General features: G+C 40.4%; 4 protein-coding genes across 10 annotated transcripts; 2 read left to right on the top strand and 2 right to left on the bottom strand.

The window, feature by feature from the left end:
• Positions 1-123: 123 nt before the first annotated feature.
• Tsu (40S ribosomal protein S12 homolog tsunagi) lies at positions 124-1,339 on the bottom strand. Its single transcript, XM_076824700.1, has 4 exons — positions 1,179-1,339; positions 868-1,014; positions 453-714; positions 124-378 (listed from the first exon to the last, which is right to left on the bottom strand). Exons 1-4 carry the CDS (start codon positions 1,237-1,239, stop codon positions 348-350), a joined length of 501 nt encoding a protein of 166 aa, XP_076680815.1. The 5' UTR covers positions 1,240-1,339; the 3' UTR covers positions 124-347.
• A 143-nt stretch (positions 1,340-1,482) lies between these two features.
• On the top strand, positions 1,483-4,255 carry LOC143375510 (testis-specific serine/threonine-protein kinase 3). The gene is made up of 7 exons (XM_076824708.1): positions 1,483-2,622; positions 2,699-2,881; positions 2,969-3,138; positions 3,202-3,351; positions 3,442-3,715; positions 3,844-4,023; positions 4,091-4,255. The coding sequence occupies exons 2-7, from the start codon at positions 2,723-2,725 to the stop codon at positions 4,229-4,231; spliced, it is 1,074 nt and encodes a 357-aa protein (XP_076680823.1). The 5' UTR covers positions 1,483-2,622; positions 2,699-2,722; the 3' UTR covers positions 4,232-4,255.
• A 54-nt stretch (positions 4,256-4,309) lies between these two features.
• LOC143375493 (glycerol kinase 3) lies at positions 4,310-10,901 on the bottom strand. Of its 5 annotated transcripts, none has more exons than XM_076824675.1 (10): positions 10,677-10,901; positions 8,464-8,722; positions 7,102-7,319; positions 6,826-7,038; positions 6,640-6,750; positions 5,667-5,941; positions 5,353-5,558; positions 4,916-5,053; positions 4,779-4,856; positions 4,310-4,599 (listed from the first exon to the last, which is right to left on the bottom strand). In XM_076824675.1, the coding sequence occupies exons 1-10, from the start codon at positions 10,884-10,886 to the stop codon at positions 4,502-4,504; spliced, it is 1,806 nt and encodes a 601-aa protein (XP_076680790.1). In that variant the 5' UTR covers positions 10,887-10,901; the 3' UTR covers positions 4,310-4,501. The 5 variants fall into 5 exon arrangements, 4 of the variants coding, with proteins under 4 accessions (XP_076680790.1, XP_076680791.1, XP_076680792.1 ...); XM_076824676.1 differs by having other exon boundaries at positions 5,667-5,923; XM_076824677.1 differs by lacking the exon at positions 10,677-10,901 and adding an exon at positions 9,222-9,704.
• On the top strand, positions 10,071-18,016 carry LOC143375490 (uncharacterized). 3 transcript variants are annotated; one of them, XM_076824672.1, is made up of 12 exons: positions 10,073-10,415; positions 11,795-12,027; positions 12,100-12,255; positions 12,351-12,545; positions 12,615-12,943; positions 13,553-13,794; positions 13,872-14,052; positions 14,121-14,358; positions 14,444-14,584; positions 14,669-14,788; positions 15,627-15,782; positions 15,851-18,016. In XM_076824672.1, exons 2-12 carry the CDS (start codon positions 11,806-11,808, stop codon positions 16,082-16,084), a joined length of 2,214 nt encoding a protein of 737 aa, XP_076680787.1. In that variant the 5' UTR covers positions 10,073-10,415; positions 11,795-11,805; the 3' UTR covers positions 16,085-18,016. The 3 variants fall into 3 exon arrangements, with proteins under 3 accessions (XP_076680788.1, XP_076680787.1, XP_076680786.1); XM_076824671.1 differs by having other exon boundaries at positions 10,074-10,415; positions 12,100-12,273; XM_076824673.1 differs by lacking the exon at positions 14,444-14,584 and having other exon boundaries at positions 10,071-10,415; positions 12,100-12,273.
• The last annotated feature ends 1,636 nt before the right edge of the window (positions 18,017-19,652 follow it).

Below are 19,652 nucleotides of genomic sequence, written 5' to 3'. Positions count from 1 at the left end.
ACGTTCTACTCCTTACAAAATTGTTTTATTAGTTCATACACTACCTCCTTTCAATCTGTTATACAGAATTCTAATAGTTTAGTTACTACAAGGTTCACATTCAGGGAGTAGGCATAATAAATATCCAGTTTACTCAACATTTTATTTTTACGAATTCAAATTCCTTTGAAACGAAATCGTTATGCGGAATAAATTTGCAGAACATAATTTATCAGCTTTTCTCATAAACTATATTATTCTCAGAATTTTATTTCTTACAATGTCTATGAAATACAAAACAATCTTTCTTATTTAAAGGAATCGTACACAATGGAAATAAGTATTGTTTAATAGTGATAACTTTGTTCTCATCGCCTTCGGTGACTTCTCTTCTTTATTCTGTAAAAAGAAAGAAATGTGTCGGTGATTTAAGAAAATACATATTTCCTTTGTCCAACAGACGACATCCTTACTTCTTTGGTCCTTTCACGAAACACCAATCAACGGAGATAGGTTGCCCCAAGATTTCTGTCCCGTTTAACGCATCTTTTGCTGCCTGTGCTTCTTTAAAAGTTTCGTACTCCACCAAGGCGTAGCCTTTCAAGAACCCTGTCCTTCTGTCCAAATTTAAGTGCAGATTCTTAATTTGTCCGAACTCTGAAAATTTGTCTTGAATGTCGTCTTCTTGCGCTTCTTCGTGTACTGAATTTATAAACAAAATCCAGCCTTCTACAGCTGCAAATGAAAAATTGCTTTCTTTACTATACTGAATCTTTAAAGAAATAATTTACATAAACCGCATGCTTAATTGTTTATTTATTTTACGATACTAGGTATAAAAGCATTACTCCAGGAGCAAAGTTTAAGTGAAAATATTATCTTTCTTACATCTTTGTGGACCCGGTTCGTCGTCATCCTCCTCAACAACATTCATCGACTCGTAATGACCGACATCGTCACGAGTGGAGACTAGTTCTGCGCCGTGTCCCCTACCTTTTCTCCTTTTCGCCTTTTCTTTCAAACGGGCAATACCCTCTGAAAGAGACAGATAAAAGCACTCTCGGAAACTATCATCAATGCGTAAAAAAGCATTTTGAATACGCCGAATACGGACAGAAATGCAGGGGAAAAGGTTATATCAATGAGCGATGCTTACGCGCTCAAACATAAAACTGAAATTAAAGATGATAGAAACTTACGGTCGCCTTCGTCATCAACTTCAAATTCTTCGGCATTATCAATGTCTAATACGTCTGCCATAGTTAGTACTTTGGGTGTTTATTCTTGACACTAAACTGATGTTTATATACGATCTGAATGAATGGAACTGGCGAACTTTGGCACAGACGAGGTATAGAGTGTAGATGTGACAGCTAATATGAATTTTAGTCACCCGGATAGGTGGCTCACGACTCTTTTGCCGTTTTTGGATCATTCGACATTATCGATTCAGATTGGAATAAGATTGCAACGCTACATAGTAACGGTACGAATTAAAACTAAATATTACGGTTGGGAATGAAAGAAACAATGCGGAATAATACTTCTACTATAATACTTAATACTATATGCGCAATAAACTTCAGGATTCACACTTCACAATTCATAGTAAACACTTTATAGCTGATACATCACACATCACAATTGCACACTTCACGGCTCCTGCAAATGCATCATATTTGTAAATCGAAATTGAGCGTCCCGCGAAAACCCATTAAATTCCAAGTACCCCTTTTGAGGTAAAAGTCAATTTCGATTACGATACGGATAATTTATAAAAGTAAATAATATTTTTTTCCTTATTTAATCTACAACTATCAATGTTTTTATGTCGACGCCTCATCATTTGCACTGTGTAAAACTAGCACCGACTTAAAAAAATTGAGAGTCGTAGATTAAATAAGGGAAAAGATTATTTTTTACTTTTTAGTGCATTTTTACTTTTTTTTTTAAATCGATTTTAATTTTGTTTAAATTTGTTTATTTTTTACTTTATAATTATTTAAGTTATATAACTACATTTATATAAAAAATATGGGTAGGTCTACAAAAAGAGCTGCTCTTAAAAAAAGAACCGTTTGCTAGTAGAAACGAAAGATTCCAAAAATAAGCGACTTGAAAATGTGAGAATAAGGATACGTCTCAAATTCGTTATATGGGGTTTACAACTCAACACGCGGAAATACTCTAAAATGCATGAAATACAAATTATGTAATGAGGCGAAGTTTGAATTAACCAGTACTGGCAAAGTATTGATGCAGTGTAGAATGAGACCACCGGGTCATCGCCCTCTATCGAATAAAAAAAAGATCATCAAATTCGGTCCATATGCTGAGGAGTTATGCACGGACAAACAAAAAAAAATACATCCGGGTTGAACCTATAACCTATAACCTCCACCTTTGAAGTCGGTTAAAAAACTACTATTACACATTCGTATAAAGTTACGATATCGATAGTAAATCGCAATTCAATTGTTCGCAATTGATCTTTTCATACTTCGCGAAGAGCATCGCGCCAAATTTCAATGCATAATCCCCAAACTGACAGGCAAAATCATGCAGTGTCAATACTTCCAAACAATTCCTTGAAATATGTAACTCAACAAGTAAAATGACGCCACTGCAGGTATCGAAATTAAAGTAAGAACATTTACAAACATGTAAGAACACGAATTCCCCGAGTTCTGCTGTAGTCAAACGATCTTGATACCTACAGTCAGCATAACTACACACGCTTAAAATGGCAACGGCATCAATAACAGATGGTAAATCCCAAAAGGCTGGTTTAAAATTATTGGACGACAGGAATGATGAGAAATCGAAAAAATTAACCGTTCTCGAAACGCATGGTTATACCCTTGGGAAAACAATAGGCGCTGGTTCGTATGCTACCGTGAAAGTACGTTATGTGACAATTTCATGAAAATTAATAAACACGTGAGAAAGCATCGAGCAAACATTTGTCATTGAAATATCTAACGCGAAGGTTGCGCAATCTGACCGACATGATTGTCAAGTAGCGGTAAAAATCGTTTCAAAGTTTCAAGCGCCCGGCGAATACTTAAAGAAATTTCTGCCTCGGGAAATCGAAGTTGTTAAAGGCTTAAAGCATCCGAACTTGATCCGTTTTTTGCAAGCAATCGAAACGACCCATCGGTTAGTTGATTTATTGTGCCCGGCCATTAATTCGCACCTCATTATATCTGTATTAATGTTTAGAGTATACATTATTATGGAATACGCACAGAATGGTAGTTTATTAGATATAGTAAGGCGCGATACGTATATCGATGAACAACGCAGTCGTAGATGGTTTCGGCAATTATTGGAATCGATCGATTATTGTCACGGACGTGGTGTAGTTCATAGGTAAAGAAACTTGATAAAATTTGTCACCAAATTCCTGACGCATTAACTGTAGTACTTGAAACGTATAAGTCACTAGTTGATTTCACTTAGGGATATCAAATGCGAGAACCTTTTAATGGACCATAATTTCAACATCAAATTATCTGACTTTGGCTTCGCACGTGGACAGATGAAACCAAAGAATGGCATAGCTCCGCTGAGCGAAACATTCTGCGGGAGTTACGCTTACGCCTCGCCTGAAATATTAAGGGGAGTCCCATACCTACCTCAATTAGCCGATGTATGGTCCATGGGCGTAGTACTGTACGCAATGGTTTATGGCAGACTACCATTCGACGACTCAAATTACAATCAACTTCTAAAGGTAGCCAGGTACATTAAAAAGAAAAAAAAAAAAAGAAATGCGACGAAAACCGACGCGATATGAAATGCTTTTCCACGCAACGCAGCAGAAAATCCCCTATATCAGCGTATTTGCTTTTCGTAATATAGCAAGTACAAAGTAAAGTTATCTTTCCGAAAGACCCAAAGGTGTCTCGAGCTTGTCGTTCCCTTATCTCACGAATACTTGTATCGCAACGAACACGGATACACATTGATAATATAAGAAATGATAGTTGGCTCGCTGCGTCACTTGTTACGGCTCAGACTTCTACCACCGATACTTTGATGGTAACACTTAACATTGTTTCTATTCTTCGCCTCACCAATTGTAAATATTTATGCTTCGTTTCCTTAGGATGCTGTGTCTACATTATCGAAGGTAAACGATATCGAATTAACTGAAACAAGTGAAGGAATAGACAATCCTCCAGTCCAAATAATCGATGCTCGACCATCTCAATTTAATATCAACGATCGAAACAACAATTGTATTTAAAGTAAATTGCTGATTACCGCAATTCTCTAATGTTGCGTTTCATTTTCCGCGTTTCATTCGGCATTAAAATAATCGCAGTGTTATGGCACCTATATTTGTATTTGCTCTTTAGTTTCTTTTCCATGCTTATAAATAATGTTATCTTTACAAAGTTTCGTGACCAGTATAATTACATTGCGGAGTAATCTGTGTAAACACTCGATAGCAAACAGGACCGGCCTAAATGCGTTATCTGAGACAACTACAGTACATGGTACTGCACTCATTGAGTCACAACATAGATTGATACTTAGCAATCATAAGCAGAATTATTGTGCTTATCAGGAAAATGCCGGGGGCAGTTGCCTTGTGGATATCCTTTGAATCCTCTGCAAATCAATTACACGATAACTCAACGCGGAATAATAATTTTAATAAGAAAGAATTTATAGAACTCGAGCAAGAAAAGCTGAAAGTAAAGCTTAGCATTCGTTCAATTAACAAATGACTAATGTTTACAAAACAATCTATTTCTACTGTAGAGTTATTATTGCAGAATTCTATTTACCAGTGGTATCTATTATTGGTTCCCAGTCAAGGCTCCGTTCAATGGCCATTTTCCATTGCGAATACAGTATGTCTCGTTCTGTACGAAATATCATGTTTTCATGTATCAACCGAACACAAAGAGTTTAACGAACTTACCATTTTCAGTTATAGAAGGTAAAAAAGTGTCGCTTGGCACGGCAGCATCTATTTTCATGTCCCATTTACGTATACCATCTGCATTTCCCGCCGCTATCGCAACTCCGAGCGCAGTGGTCTCACACATCAAAGGCCTGACTTTCTTGTAAAATTGTCCATTTAATCAAACATTTATTTCATCTATTTAATTTCTCACGCATGAAAGTAACAAGACTAACAAGCGCTCGTTAACCCCTTACCTTATGATTTGATTTTCGTCAGAGCGTGCCGTAGTCGAACCAGAAGTCTCTGGTGCGATGGGTTAAACATGGGTGCGCCAATTACACACCACGAGTCTCACTCGTGCTTCTCATGTTTGGCCCGAAATCCGCACCACGGTTCTCACTCGGTATTACAAGGCAAGGGGTTAAAAGTCGCGCGTACGGTATTCCACTTACCAACTGGGATTCCACAAATGTCGGCTTGCATTTGCATCAACAAATTATTGTTAGTCATTGCGCCGTCAACCAACAGCTTAGACAATGTTAATCCGGTATCTTGCCTCATGGCTTCTAAAATGTCTCTTGTCTGAAAACAAACGGCTTGCAATGCTGCCTTTATAATATGAGTACTATTAGTGTCTTCAGTGATTCCACATATAACACTGAAACGATAATACTTTGCAAGAGATATGTGACAGTAACATTGCTCAGGATTTTTTATACTATCGAACAATGAAATAATCACGATGCCGCGCTATTGTGCTATTTACCTTCTCGCATCCTTTCTCCAATATGGAGCGTATAATCCAGCAAATGCAGGCACAAATGTGATACGGTTATCGGTGGGGATTTGTTCGACCAGAGTCTCAGATTCTTTTACATCCGATATTATCCCAAGGTTGTCTTTTAACCATTGAATAACAGCTCCGGCTATAGCTACGGAACCTTCAAGAGCGTACACGGGTGGCGTTTCTGGTCCCAATTGATACGCAACTGTTGTTAACAAGCCATGAGACGAATCTACGATCTTCAAAACGATATATTGCTATAAGAACGTTTATCGGAATAAATTCTCGTGAAGCGTAAAGTCCGTCGCGCGTTTTGGCGAAGCGCGGCGATATAAAGAAAAAAGCACCGACAATTAATTATTATTGTAGCCTTCGTGAATGGATACAAGGATAATTTCTGGACAGAGAAGGTTTATTCGGATTAGGTAGGAATACATGGTTTGGTCGATAGGACGAGGCTACAAATTTCGGAATTAAGACGTTGCGTCTCGCTGCGTTTATACAATTTTATGGGATTCTAATGTGCCTACGGCACTCGACTTTATTCTAATGAGGCGTCCAGGAGTTACTCTGTACTCTCCCGTTCGATTGGCGTCCAGGTATTGTCGCCGAATTCTCCATATCGGTCCAGCGTTCAGGAACAGACTCTAGTGCGTTCTCCCTCCGGGCAGGCGTCCAGGTATTATCGTCGAACTCTCCTGCCGGAGTCCCTAAGTTGTCCGAGAGCGGCCATTGGTCGTACTCTCTCTCGGAACAGCGAAGAAGGAAATGCCTTTGCGGGCCTCTAATTTATACGAGTTAACGCCTCTGCTCACGTGTGGTCTACAAGCGTATTCGGGAAACTTCTCGATGGTCGGCGTTTCTCAAAGCTTCCTTTTCTGCATGCTACATTATTAATTTCTTCGATTCGCCGCGCTTCGTCAAAATGCGCGACGGCCTTTACGACAGATCTTACAGCGGTTCCGGTGTTATACAGAAGAAAGCAACCAGTGCCATAAGTGCTCTTTGCTTGTCCCCTCTGCAAACACATTTGGCCTACCAACGCCGATTGCTGATCGCCTAAGCACTGAACAAATAATTACTTATAATACGTTCCTTTAAATGTATCATCTCTCGTATTTTAATTATCAAAACTGTGTACCCCTGATATTGGAACCCCAGCTAGAATATCATCTTGAATATAACCATATATTTCTGACGAACTGCGTATCTCTGGTAAAATCTCCGACGGTATATTAAAAAACGACAACAGAGTTGGGTCCCACTTTAAAGTTGTGATATTCATCAGCATCGTTCTCGAAGCGTTTGTGACATCCGTCGCATGAACGCCGAAGTTTGTTCCTCCGGTTAAGTTCTGCAATAAAACAATCATTACGGCTACTTCATTTCTGTGAAAGAAACTTACCACGAGACTTACCCAAATTAACCAGGAATCAACCGTGCCAAACATGCATCGCTTCTGGCTGAGCGCTTCGCGGACACGAGGAACATTCTCCAGTAACCACTTTAGCTTCAAAGCACTAAAATACGGGCTAATAGGCAAGCCACAAAGCGGCTTCAAGTAGTTCTTATTTCGATTACGTATCTTCTTTAATATATCATCTACAATTGACGTAGTTCTCATGTCCATCCATACTGTAAAATGATAAAGTCAGCTTCCCCCTTTACTGTTACTATAAGCAGTGGCGGATTTAAGAAAAAAGGCCCAGGTGGTAAACGTTCTGAGGAGCCCATTTTTCGAGAAAATGAAGAGGTAGTTTACTAAAAGCGAGCTAAGGGTAGTAGTACTGAAAAAAAATATAGTTTGGATAGAATCGATTTTTTTTTAGGAATGGGGCCCTGGGGGGCCGTCCGGGAAGGGCCCAGGCGGCAACTGCTCATCGGCCGCCCTGTTAAATCAGCCACTGACCGAGTAAAAGTTACGGTAATTATTTAAAAGGTTTCAATCCTCCCCTATTTTAAGGATTACTGGATGTGTTGGCGGGGACACGATTCTGAACAACTTTTTCCTATACATGTTACCGCCGCTCGACCTTCGTTTCCGAGATATTCGCAAAAAACTGCTGCTACTACACAATTAGGGAATTCAATCCCGGCATCCCGGCTGTTTTTTGGATTCTAAAACTCCCGGGATTTGATATATCAAGCTATAACTTATCCCGAGAATTTCGAGAATTTTTAAAAACGTAAATTACTTTATGAATAACTGAAAAATATAAAAATGGAATGCAAAAAACAGCCGGGATCCCGGGATTGAATTCCCTATACACAATGTATTCTGCCGTATACCTACCTATAGTACGCGCCCGTGGCAGCATATGCGCCAGCATGGGACAAAACAAATGACGAAGCTGACCTTCGTTTCCGAGATATTTGCGAAAAACTTCTTTTGACTTATTCCGCTGCAACGCATTCCACTTTCCAACTTGCCCCGGGTATTAGTATTTATGGGGGCTAGAGTAGCGCGGGGGTGCTGACGTGCATCCGCAAGTTTCTGATTCAAATCTCTAAACTCACATCAGTTTGCTATCATGCTTTACACGCCCCCGCACTAATCTATTCCCTACCAATACTAATACCCGGGACAAGTTGGAAAGTGAAATGTGTTGCATCGGAATAAATCAACAGAAGTTTTTCGCAAATATCTCGGAAACGAAGGTCGTGTGGCGGTAACATGTATAGGAAAAAATTGTTCAGAATCTTGATCTTGACAACATATCCAAAAATCATTGAAATCGGCGAAGATAGAAAACTTCTAAATAATTACCAAAGTTACTACCTATAGCGTTATATAAAGGTTCTCCTGTAACAGAGTCCCACACAACCGTGGTTTCTCTTTGGTTCGTTATACCAATCGCAACGATATCACTGGGATCTATGGTAAGCTGCCTTAAATTATATACAGTCTGATTAAGGCATTCCCTAACAGCGCCCAAAATTTTTATCGGGTCTTGTTCGACCCATCCTTCTTTCGGATACGACTGCGATATTGAAACCTGATGGTACGTCAACACTTCGGCTGTTTTCGCAGCGAAAACCTGCAACAGAGATCGTACGTTATTACCTATTACTGAAATCCATCCTGAATATAAGTTTAGTACAGCGTTTATTATCGAATCTTTCGTTATAAACTTAGTAACAGTCAATCTACAGAGTAAAATGATTTTGCAGTGAAAATACACGAACATTTTAATAAAACGCTGCATCGTAGGGGGTGATTATACAGGCGAAAATCATGAGTGACGAAATTCCGGCGAAGGCTTCGCTTTCGAGAAAATTGACTTTGAATTTCGGCTAAATACGCGTGCACCGTAGGCGTTGAAATTCAAAGTCAATTTTCTCGAAAACGAATCCTTCATCGTAATTTCGCCACTCTTGGTTTTCGTCTCATTTTCGCCTGTATAACCACCCCCTAGAGTGTTGACTATAGGTAGTGTAACAGCCTGTATTAAACACAGATTTTTTGGCAAGGGTTTTATTAAAACACAAACAATGAAAGAATCGTAATGTTACGTGTGATGGATAGAATTGCTGTACCAAAAATCTAGCACTACCCGTCCCTTCATCGATTGCACCGACGAGGGGTCCGTATCTGCTCGTCGATTCATTTTTGTTCATTTCATAAAGAGTTGATCGAAGCACTTGCCAACAATCACGCGCTTTTGTTTATCTACTGTCAACCGGCAGTTTAAAAACGCGAACGTCGTGACCATGAATAACGAAATTAGCAGTGAAAGGGTTCGGAGTAACGCGGCGCTGGATGGTTAGGTAACCATAGAAATCATCCGGTAAAAATAAGCGCCTCAGATGACGCGCACGTTGCTGGCTGCTTTTCATCGATCGCCCACTCAATAAGCAACATGGATTTTCATGCATCGGCGTGCATTGCAGATACTCCGACCGACTTTGACTACTGCTTCCTATTTATAGCTATACTTGACACAGATAGGCGTATTACTTTATAAGACTTAGCGGCGATTAATTGAATCAGTAGCTTCATAAACTACCTACATCACGTTTCGAAAGTCGATCTGTAGAGGAAAACGGAATCGGAAACGGAATGCTCTGATTGGATCGTGGGATGCGAGAGAGAAAAAAACACGATTACGTCTTTCCTCTCTTTCTATAATTAGAAACACATCAATCGCATTAAATATCTTAAGACTATTACCACATACGTAATTGAAAATTTGTATAAAATGAGTATAAATAAACGAAATCTATTTTCTTGGAATACGTGGATCTCTATTAAAATTAAATTTAATACCGATATGCCTCGAAACATGGTCACGTAAACGGCTCCCCCTTCAAAATGGAAAAGCGATGTTATTCATCATTTAAATGCGAACGTGGCCCATATGCCTCGATGTAATTTAAACGGCGCAACTATGTTTCGCGTTATCACAAGCGTGCTTGTAAAAATCTCCCCGGATAGAGGAGAGCGTTGAGATTTTTGTAAAATATGGCTGTGTTACGCGTGCGAAGAGTCCGATAGAGGGCATCCGGCGCGTGCATACGCAATCCGTGTGCCTCCACCTGAGACGGAGGAGACATCAAATTTCCGCTCGCGCTGGATAAAGTGGCAAGTTTTTCGTCGTGAGATTTCCGCAGGACTTTCAGCCGCGACCGACGGTCCCTACCTGTCATGAGGACTTAAATGGCGTTGGCGTCAAGACCCGTCTGCCGTTTCGCTCGCTGCCAATCGTTCGCACAGAGAAACGAAAATTTCAAGTCAGTGCTGGCAACTTTTTACGTTTATTATAACGCTTCATTTCGACGAGGAACGCAGGCAAATATTTTGTTTACCGTTCCTCGTGGCATGTTATCGTTAGGGTTATTGGATTTTAGCAGTTACTTGTCGATACGGCTAAAAAACGGAACGCTTCGTTGCACGCTGCGTCGAACGCTCCCGTCGCAACGCCCCGCCGCCTTATTTATCGTTCCCTCGCTCGTCCAGCGAATCGTCAAATGCGTTATTGTTTGACGACTCACCGTATCGATGGATGCTTCCTTGTTCGCGGGCATAGGCCCGCGCGCTGTTACATAAGAAGAGACCGTTATGAAAACCTGATTTTCATAGACCTCGGCCCTGTCCGTTGAAACGCTTATCATGAGAATTAAACATTCTCCCGTTAAATGCCCGCGACTGTTCCTTTCATACAGGGTAACGGTATAATTTATTACAGGCCCTGGTCTAAACATTTCCTCTCGTCCTTCGCTGTTAATCCTCGTCTCTCTGCTTCACATTTCTCAACCCCTAATGTCACACGATATTCATTTCTCATCCACCAGTGTTCAGCGATGCATTATTAAATTCTATATCGAAAGCTAAATCAAGATTTATCCAAATACATAAACGTTTACTCGAATAATGTAGATGACAATGTATCGCCTTATCAGTAGACACCGAGCTATCGTGATAGCTCGGTAGGAGTGATATTTCATAGTCGAAGATTTAAGGTAGACCCTCGCTACGCCTCACCTCGCTAGGCCTCGCCTCACTACGCCTCGCCTTGGCGCAGCTTCTTCTCGCACTCACATCTAGGCTCGTGTTGCCTTGATTTTTCCGTACTTGAATTTACCGGAGCTTCCCTCAGTTCATGCGTTTCGTCAGTTGCTCAGAGAACCTCTTCCTGTGCGAAGGCGTTGCATTCACTCACACTACGCCTCGCCTCTCTTCCTCAAAATATTCTTGAGGAAGAATCTGTGGCTCGGAGTCGCACCAAGGCGAGGCACAGTGTCAGTCAAATTATCAAACGACACAAGAGAAGCAGAGGAAGAATAAAATGAGCCGAAGCGAGGCATAGTGAGAGCCTGCCTTTAGAATATGGAAAGAGAAGGATACATTAGACTTCAGCGAGTAAATCAAGAGAGTATTCAGACACTGGTGCACATAATCCCTCATTATCGATAACAAATAATCCTTACCCAGATAAGTAGATTATCCGGATAAAAAGAAGTTTATCCTGATAATTGTTCGAAATCATTTGAATAATCTCCAATTTTGCTAAATAAATGCCTGCATTTGACTTAATCGGAAGCTTTATAGTAAAATCTTTTAAACGGTAATATCGCAAGCTCCTATTTCAATATTTCTGTTATTGTTACAGTCGCCTAAAAGATGACGGCTGATTTGGAGAAAGACAGTACGCACTGTCTGATATGTAACAGTAAAGTTGGCGTGTCCACTAGAAATAGTATACGTATTTTTAATGAGAACTCTGTGACAGTATCAGAGAAACCACTAGTAGATACAATTTGCGCTGTATTAGAAACAGATTTAAGCGAGGAAAACGTACATTCTCTTGTTATATGTAAGAAATGCTATAAGTTATTTAACGAGGTAAATAACATACCGATATCTATATTTCTTATAGTAAAGCGAAGGTAATTAAAGGGTGGATAAAATTTGTAGATCGACGAACTTGAGAGTCGACTCGCAGAAGTGAAATTAGAGATCTTCAATAATTATAAGAAGACTGTGAAGAAACTGTCCGACATGCAAAATGAGGAAGAATACAACGATCATGATTATATAGAGAACCTAGAAAGCCAAGGTGCAGATTTGGAAGTAAGATACGTGGAGAAGGTAATGGATGAAAATAAGATCGGAAGGTTCGGTTGGGCAGAATGGAATTGTTATAATATCGTACAATTTATTTAAAGGATGATCCAGAAACTCAAGAGATGGAGGGAGAAGAAGAAAGATTAGAAGAAGAAGAAGAAGAAGAGGAACCATCTCGCGAGTCCGAACAAATTATCTTCAAACTTGAACCGATCGCCGAAACAAGTAATACGGAAGAAAGAAAGAGGATAAAGCGGTCGAAAATTGCGGCGAAAGTTGAAGCTACCCAGGAACAAGTGAGCGCGGTCGCAGCTTAATAATTAATTATATTTAACAATTATCTGTAACTATTTATTTCCTCTCAGATTGTTACTAGAGACGGTTCTATATATACCTGTTTATTATGTACAAACGAAGAAGATAAAGCTGTGGGGGATGCGAAATCGATTATTGCGCACATGAAAAGCGTACACGAAACTCGTTTATACATTTGCGATATATGTGGGGACGATTTTAAGAAAAGAAACGAGCTCTCTCTCCACCTTGATGACCACGTCGCTAAGGAGGAGGGTGACTTTCAATGCGAAATATGTAATAGAATATTTAGTAATCTGCGGTTGTTTAGAATTCATAAACGGATACATTATCCGCAAGTGAAGTCCTGGCCGTGTGAAACGTGTGGTAAAAGATACAGGTACACGCGGAGCATATTTCTTAAGGGGTCGTTCTGGTAATCACGCTGCAAAATTCGGCAACATTCAGGCTTTTTCTTTTCAGTGAATACAATGAATAACAATGTTAAACTTTTTTTCATTTATTTATATACTTATAATGTATACGGAACAATTGTTTAAATACAGTTTTAATTGTGTTTTTTCAATGTTGTCGGGCGTTCAAAATCGCGCCTTTAAAAAGACGCCGGGAGTGATTTCTGAAAAACCAAGCTGATTCTTAATCATGAGTGCCGCTATCGCAGGTGCCAGAATTAGCCACGTAAGTCAAAATTTAACAAAAAATAATGCGCGCATTCAAAATTGCAAGTAAGAATAGAAGATTTGGAAGATTTTGAACTCCCGATAACATTGAAAAACACAATTAAAAGTGTATTTAAACAATTGTTCCGTACACATTATAAGTAGATTAATAAATGAAAAAAAACTTTGACATTGTTATTCATTGTATTCATTAAAAAAAAACCTGAATGTTGCCGAATTTTGCGGTGTGATTACAAGAATAACTCCTTAAATTACTGGAGTTAAATAACGCTACGCTTATTATATCGTAATTTCTGTCATTTTCGCAGCTCGAGGAATTTATTGGAGGAGCACATTAACACGCACACCGGTGTACGCCCCTACGTGTGTGAGAATTGCGGGAAAGATTTTGCTTCTAAGTATACATACAAAGCGCATGTAAAAACTCACGAGATACGACCTCGTCCGTACGAGTGTTCGCAGTGTAGTAAAACATTCTTGAGCCAACAGAATCTTAATCAGCACGAAAGGACCCACAACGGCGTAAAGGAGTATATCTGCCATCAATGTGGTACGATTTATTTATTCACCTTTTATCGTTTGCATATATCTAGATGCTAGTATCAATGCAAGTGATGATTATTAAAGGAAAAGCGTTCGGCTCGCCACATAATTTAGAGGTGCACAATATAGTACACACAGGATATAAACCGTATATATGCAGAATGTGCGGCAAAGCGTTTGCCCGCAAAGCTGAGATAAGAGACCACGAGAGGACGCACACCGGGGAGAAGCCTTATCAATGCGAATTCTGCGGAGCCACGTTCAGGTATACTCGCGTGACTGTCCAATTAGAGAGAATAGCAATTATTTGCTACAATTTCTGTAACTCCTTAGCCAAAGGTCGAATCTGCAGTCTCATAAGCGCGCGACACACTACAACGATAAACGGTACAAGTGCGACGATTGCGGGAAAGGATTTAAGCGGCGAAGATTGCTGGATTATCACATAAAAGCGGCGCACACCGGCGAGAGGCCGTACAAATGCGAAATATGCACAGCGACGTTCGTTTATCCCGAACATTTCAAGAAGCACATGCGCATACATACGGGAGAGAAACCTTACCTCTGTGAGGTGCGTATAGCGCGAAACCGTGTAATTATACGAAATTGTCATAGTAATTTCTATTGACTTGAAATGGCACCCCATGGAATTTTAGGTGTGTGGTAAAGCATTTAATAGCAGAGACAATAGGAATGCGCATCGATTTATACATAGCGACAAGAAGCCGTACGAATGTTTAGTATGTGGTATGGGTTTTATGAGAAAACCATTGTTGTACGCTCACATGCAAACACAGGTGAATCTGATGCATTGCCTTAGGACAATGTAGCTTTTGTAATTCTGCGGCGATGTTAATAACGATGCTCGTTATCCTTTTTAGGGCCATCTAAACGATACTATTGTGGTTAATCAACCGCGGCTCACTACGGAGGATGATCAGGTGATAGCGATTCCTGACGGCGATGTAGAACTTTTAATGGACGAAGCGGAGAACGATCAGGTAATTAAATGCCCTTTCCTTGCGCAGTATCCTACATCGTGGCGGTACGGTGTACAGTAATCGCCCGCTATGAGTCCGTCGAACGGGGCTGGCGGCGGACTCATAGTGGCTTGCGGACATGGTTCCGCGCGGCCAGTGGCGCGAGTGAGAGAACCGGACAACGAGCGAGAGGCCACGAAAGCGTCGACACGAAGTTGCCGTCGGGTACGAAAGAGAGATAGCATGATACTATGTCTCGCTCCGTCTTTCAGCTCGAGCTTGGGCTCGACCCCCGTGCAGGCCCCTACAATATGTATTATAAATACGGAAAACGCCGATGCATTGTAGGGGCCCGCACGCGGGTCGAGCCTGAGCTCGAGCTGAAAGACGGAGCGAGACAAAGTATCATGCTTTCTCTCTTTCGTACTCGACGGCAACTTCGTGTCGACGCTTTCGTGTCCTCTCGCTCGTTGTCCGGGTCTCTCACTTTCGTCTGCAGGCTTCCAAGAAATGGTGGGGATAGTCGTCGGACTCTCAACGGGCGAAGAAACGGACTCATAAGGGCGATTACTGTAATGGCTTAAATCAGGGTTGAGTAACTGGTGGCTCGCGAGCCACCGGGGGCACCGCCGCCTTGCTGCCACGCTGAACGGCATACCTACATACCTACCAGACTCTGACGATCGCAGTGGATTCCTCCTTCTTTCCTTTTCTTTTCGACTGCCATCGTCAGAGTCTGGTAGATATGCAGGGGGCCGTTCAGCGTGGCAGCAAAGCGGAGGTGCCCCCGGTGGCCCGCGAGCCACCAGTTAGTCAACCCGCTTAAATAATGCCCTTCTTGTTTTCATTATTTTTCCAGCTAGAGGAAACTGAGTTGTACGTGACTGAATTGAAAGACCACGTTATTATACAAGAGCAGAACGATGATCAGATGTATAACGAAGAAGACGTATTAAATATTCCAGCGGAAGAAACTGTCGTGGATGAAGAAGTAGGCCATCTCGTCGATGGCGAGGTGCGTACAGATTTTGTTGCGCTACCGTTCGAAATTTTATGACTGCAACGTGATCTCACAATTTTCAGATGACTTTCACCGAGAGCGAGGAGCTGGAGTGTAAAGTCGAGGATTCGGAGCAAGTGGAGGAAGTGTATAATTATAACGAAACTGAAGACGGGGAAACGATAGTTGTACCATCTACCTCAGAGTACAAAGAAATGGGAGACGAAAAAAATGCGGTGCGATTAGTACAGATTCGATTCCCATCATCGGTCAGTGGAAAAACTCGTAGTTGGTTAAGCTTAGTACAAAACACGTGAAGTTTTGTACCGTTATTGTTATGTTCCGTAGCTTACTGATCTGGCGATCGCCTCTTAATAGACCCTTAACGATAACGTAAAATCGATATTAACGAGTGGGTAACAATGTGCACGCGAGAGAGTCGATGAATTTTGCCTTATACAGTATGCAGGCGCCGTGTCGTAAAATGGCACGAGCCCCAACTTAATCACTACATTATACGATAAATTTGTATTTACATAAGTTCATGTAGTTTTTAAGCAGTGACTACATTACCCCTGACTTACATTAACGAAATGTACGATTGAGTTTAATCAGGGGCGGCTTTAGCATACTTGGCACCCCCGGGCAAGATTATCATGGCGCCCCTCCAGGGGCACAAAAATCAATTAGCAGAATAACCGCATACAGCGGCGCCCCTACAAATTTGGCGCCCCGGGCGGCCGCCCTGCCTGCGCCTCCTTAAAGCCGGCCCTGAGTTTAATTATAATCGACGGAAAAGGCGAGAAACTTAAATTGTTGCTACATGGCTCCCATTTCATGTTACTACTATTCTGAATATTTTTTATGCTTTATTTTGGGGAAGTTCTGCCAAGTTGCACAGATTTTTATTATACTTCTATTCTGGTTTTACACGCATCGCCATTTTCTTTTAATTCAATACTGTACATGTAAACTGAGCAAGTCTGAGGCCGCTTAGCGGGAGTCAAGAAGCAGGTTCAAATGGAAAAGGAGCCTAAAATGTAGTTGATTGCCAGTTATCCAATACAGATCTGTCTCGAAACAAAGTGGCTTTCCTTTGAGACTGAGTCCTTCCAGCTTGCCTTTATTGCCTTATCCACGAAATACGATGGCTCTTAGTCCCTCTTGCTCATTCCCACTGTCTCATTCGCCGCGGCAACAGCAGAAGAAGTGCCGGAGATAGCGATTGCCTTGTTTTGAGACACGTCTGTACTATGCTGCCATTATCTCCCCTATTGAATATGACTGATGCTCGACAGCGACGAAGCGGCTTTCACACGGGCATGCGTTGGCCAAAGACACGAAAAACAGGAAGTCGCCAAGTTTGGTCTGGCTCCAAGCTGGCGCGTACCATTGAATCGGGCATCGTGGATGGATATCGCGAAGAGTGAAGAGGTGAACGACAAGCTCATCTCGGTCTCAATCTTCTTTAGTTTACCTGTAGAGCAGTTTACAACAAACGTATTTATACCCTATTTTATACGCTTTTAACGAACACTTTAGAGCAGTTGGTATGAAATTGGTAGCTTCGCTTTTTTTACTTGCAATCGTGACAAGTTTCTCTCAAACAAAGTGTAAAAGTTGTATTCAGAAGTAGTAACGCGGGGCACCCTGTATAATTATTCACGATGCAGCCAGTCAGTAGTATAATTTTAATTGTAATTTTAATCTTTTAAGTCATGTTTGCTTTTACTTCTTGGTTCTCGACAACTTTCGAGCTCGCCGTGCATTGCCAATAAATGCGAGGCGAACGAACGAGAATTGTTCATTGATTGTAATTTAATTTAATGCAGAACACACACTCCATTTCATTGTACGTTTATACATCTCGCGTAAGAAACACGCCGAACACGTTACGAGCTAGTTTCCACGAGCTTAACAAAGTATTTCGTGCGCGTGCTCGAATTACAGCTCGCGTTACGCAATTGAAGAGTTTTTGTTGTCGTCGAAACAGAGGAGAGCTGTCAGAATTATGAATGAGAACTACACAAAATACAAATCCGAAAAGATTCTGTTGGAATATACAAACTAACGAGGATTCGCGTTAGCTGCAACTACTGTTCCCAGTAAAATCACACTAAAAACAACTTATGCTGAACAAAGAATGTCATTGCATTAACATTTCAACGTTTACATATTACTAGTTGTGTAAAACCCTTTATAAATAGTAATACGAACGTGTACAAATAAATGAAACTATAATGTTCTTAGACGTTGTTCTCTCTTTTCACGTTCCTTCTGGCGATGGCGACAAAAATTAAGTGGAACATTATTACGTTTTGCAGAACAGCAGTTAAACTGATCATTATCTATTCAGATTTTAATCGCAAAAATAGTTTCTAAGGCGCTCGAAGAATAATATAGGAGCTAACGATGCACGTGTTTTGTAGGAATCCTGGAGAGGGGGTGGTTTTGATAAATGACAGGAAATTACGGAGCAGCGAGATAATCCATTCAGCGATTAATTGTTACGCTATTGTAGCCCGGGCCATCAAGCAGCTTCTCTTGGCTCTCAATAAGTTAAATTGAGCGTGAATAATATTCGAATCCACCGGTCCCCGTGTCGAAGATTCTCTCCCTTAATGTCTCTTTATGCAGTTCGGTCTTTCAAAACTTACTAACACAGCGACGCCGGAGAATATGCGATTTTTCACAAAGGAATGAGATTTTAATAGTCCCTCGTGGAATAATCGTAATTCCCAGATTCAGCTGCGAAAAGGACTGCACGAATTTTCCCATCTTTTGTAAGCTTCGCGTTTCGAGTATTGGCGGACTCCTGTTTCATAGACCGCGTTTTTGTATCGAAGGAATTTTACTCTCGTTTCAGTTAAATCCGAATAACGCTTTTGTGGAACTTACGGTCTTAACATTTTAACGGTCGAGTTCGAAGAAAAAGAATCCTGTCCAATGAAAGTTATTTTAATTCTGTAGTTTTAAAGTTAAACAGAAAGTTAGAATTTAATGCGAAGTAGTTATTCTGTGTGACGAGTGCTTCCTAAAATAATTGAATATTAAAAAGTAGCAAACATAAGAGCAGCCTTTTTCATTGTTTTGAAATTTTTATTTCTGTTTTTTAGTTATTTCAACACTACATTGTTTTGTTTTAAATGAAATATCATGTTTCTGTTTTGGTGTTATTAAGGAGCAAAAAAAAAAGAAAAACTAGGAATTCTCGAAAAGAGAATAAAAAATTAATAGATAATTGATTTTGAAACATCTGCGCCACTTCTCGCTCTTTGATTCGCTCTCCGGAGACGTTACTTTGTGCCATCTCTTTCGACATCATGTTCTCCTGTTACAAAGCCCAATTTTGTGCATTCTGAAAATTTGCGCCAGATTTTGGCCAATATATCAGGAGAACATGAAGTGGAAAGAGGTATACTAAATTTCAGCTTCAAAGGCATCGCCTTAAAGTTGCAAATTAGAAAATCTGTATTTACTCGTCTTCCACCATCGTAGCCTTTGTGAAACATTTTAATGATTCCTTTTAATGGGTGTATCATTATATTAATTAATAATAAATTACATAATACGGTTAACAGTTAACGATGTGAATTGTGAATCTTTGATTAATTATTTTAAGCTGTCTGTAAATAAGTCATTTTTGACATATATGTTCTTTCTTAATACTTTGCCAGCACTAAAGTGAAAATATATGATGAAAGTAGTAAAAAATTTCTGTTCTATATTATTAAATTCTGCATAAAAAATGATGAAAGTAGAGTTTCTTAAGTTCCTCCGTGTATCCAAACGTTCAGCACGTTCACGCAGTACTCCCCTAGGAAGACTATAATTCAAGTAACTTTTTAAATAATGCCCGACAACGAAATGGCCAAAGCACAGTGG

This window comes from Andrena cerasifolii, chromosome 12 (genome assembly GCF_050908995.1).
Source record: "Andrena cerasifolii isolate SP2316 chromosome 12, iyAndCera1_principal, whole genome shotgun sequence".
Classification (NCBI taxonomy): Eukaryota; Metazoa; Arthropoda; class Insecta; order Hymenoptera; family Andrenidae; genus Andrena; species Andrena cerasifolii.
The sequence above is the reverse complement of the archived record's forward strand: the minus strand, read 5'-3'. Positions and strand labels throughout refer to the sequence as shown.

Coding starts and splice junctions, on each gene's coding strand:
- LOC143375493 (XM_076824675.1), bottom strand. CDS start 10,886: ATGTTTAGACCAGGGCCTGTAATAAATTATACCGTTACCCTGTATGAA. Junction 5,054..5,352: donor CATTTGTGGAATCCCAGTTG/GTAAGTGGAATA, acceptor TTTACAAGAAAG/TCAGGCCTTTGATGTGTGAG. Junction 4,600..4,778: donor ACCAATAATAGATACCACTG/GTAAATAGAATT, acceptor ATTGATTTGCAG/AGGATTCAAAGGATATCCAC.
- Tsu (XM_076824700.1), bottom strand. CDS start 1,239: ATGGCAGACGTATTAGACATTGATAATGCCGAAGAATTTGAAGTTGAT. Junction 1,015..1,178: donor AGTTGATGACGAAGGCGACC/GTAAGTTTCTAT, acceptor TGTCTCTTTCAG/AGGGTATTGCCCGTTTGAAA. Junction 715..867: donor CGAACCGGGTCCACAAAGAT/GTAAGAAAGATA, acceptor TTTCATTTGCAG/CTGTAGAAGGCTGGATTTTG.
- LOC143375490 (XM_076824671.1), top strand. CDS start 11,806: ATGACGGCTGATTTGGAGAAAGACAGTACGCACTGTCTGATATGTAAC. Junction 12,028..12,099: donor GCTATAAGTTATTTAACGAG/GTAAATAACATA, acceptor TAAAATTTGTAG/ATCGACGAACTTGAGAGTCG. Junction 12,546..12,614: donor TTGAAGCTACCCAGGAACAA/GTGAGCGCGGTC, acceptor ATTTCCTCTCAG/ATTGTTACTAGAGACGGTTC.
- LOC143375510 (XM_076824708.1), top strand. CDS start 2,723: ATGGCAACGGCATCAATAACAGATGGTAAATCCCAAAAGGCTGGTTTA. Junction 3,139..3,201: donor GCAATCGAAACGACCCATCG/GTTAGTTGATTT, acceptor ATTAATGTTTAG/AGTATACATTATTATGGAAT. Junction 3,352..3,441: donor GGACGTGGTGTAGTTCATAG/GTAAAGAAACTT, acceptor GATTTCACTTAG/GGATATCAAATGCGAGAACC.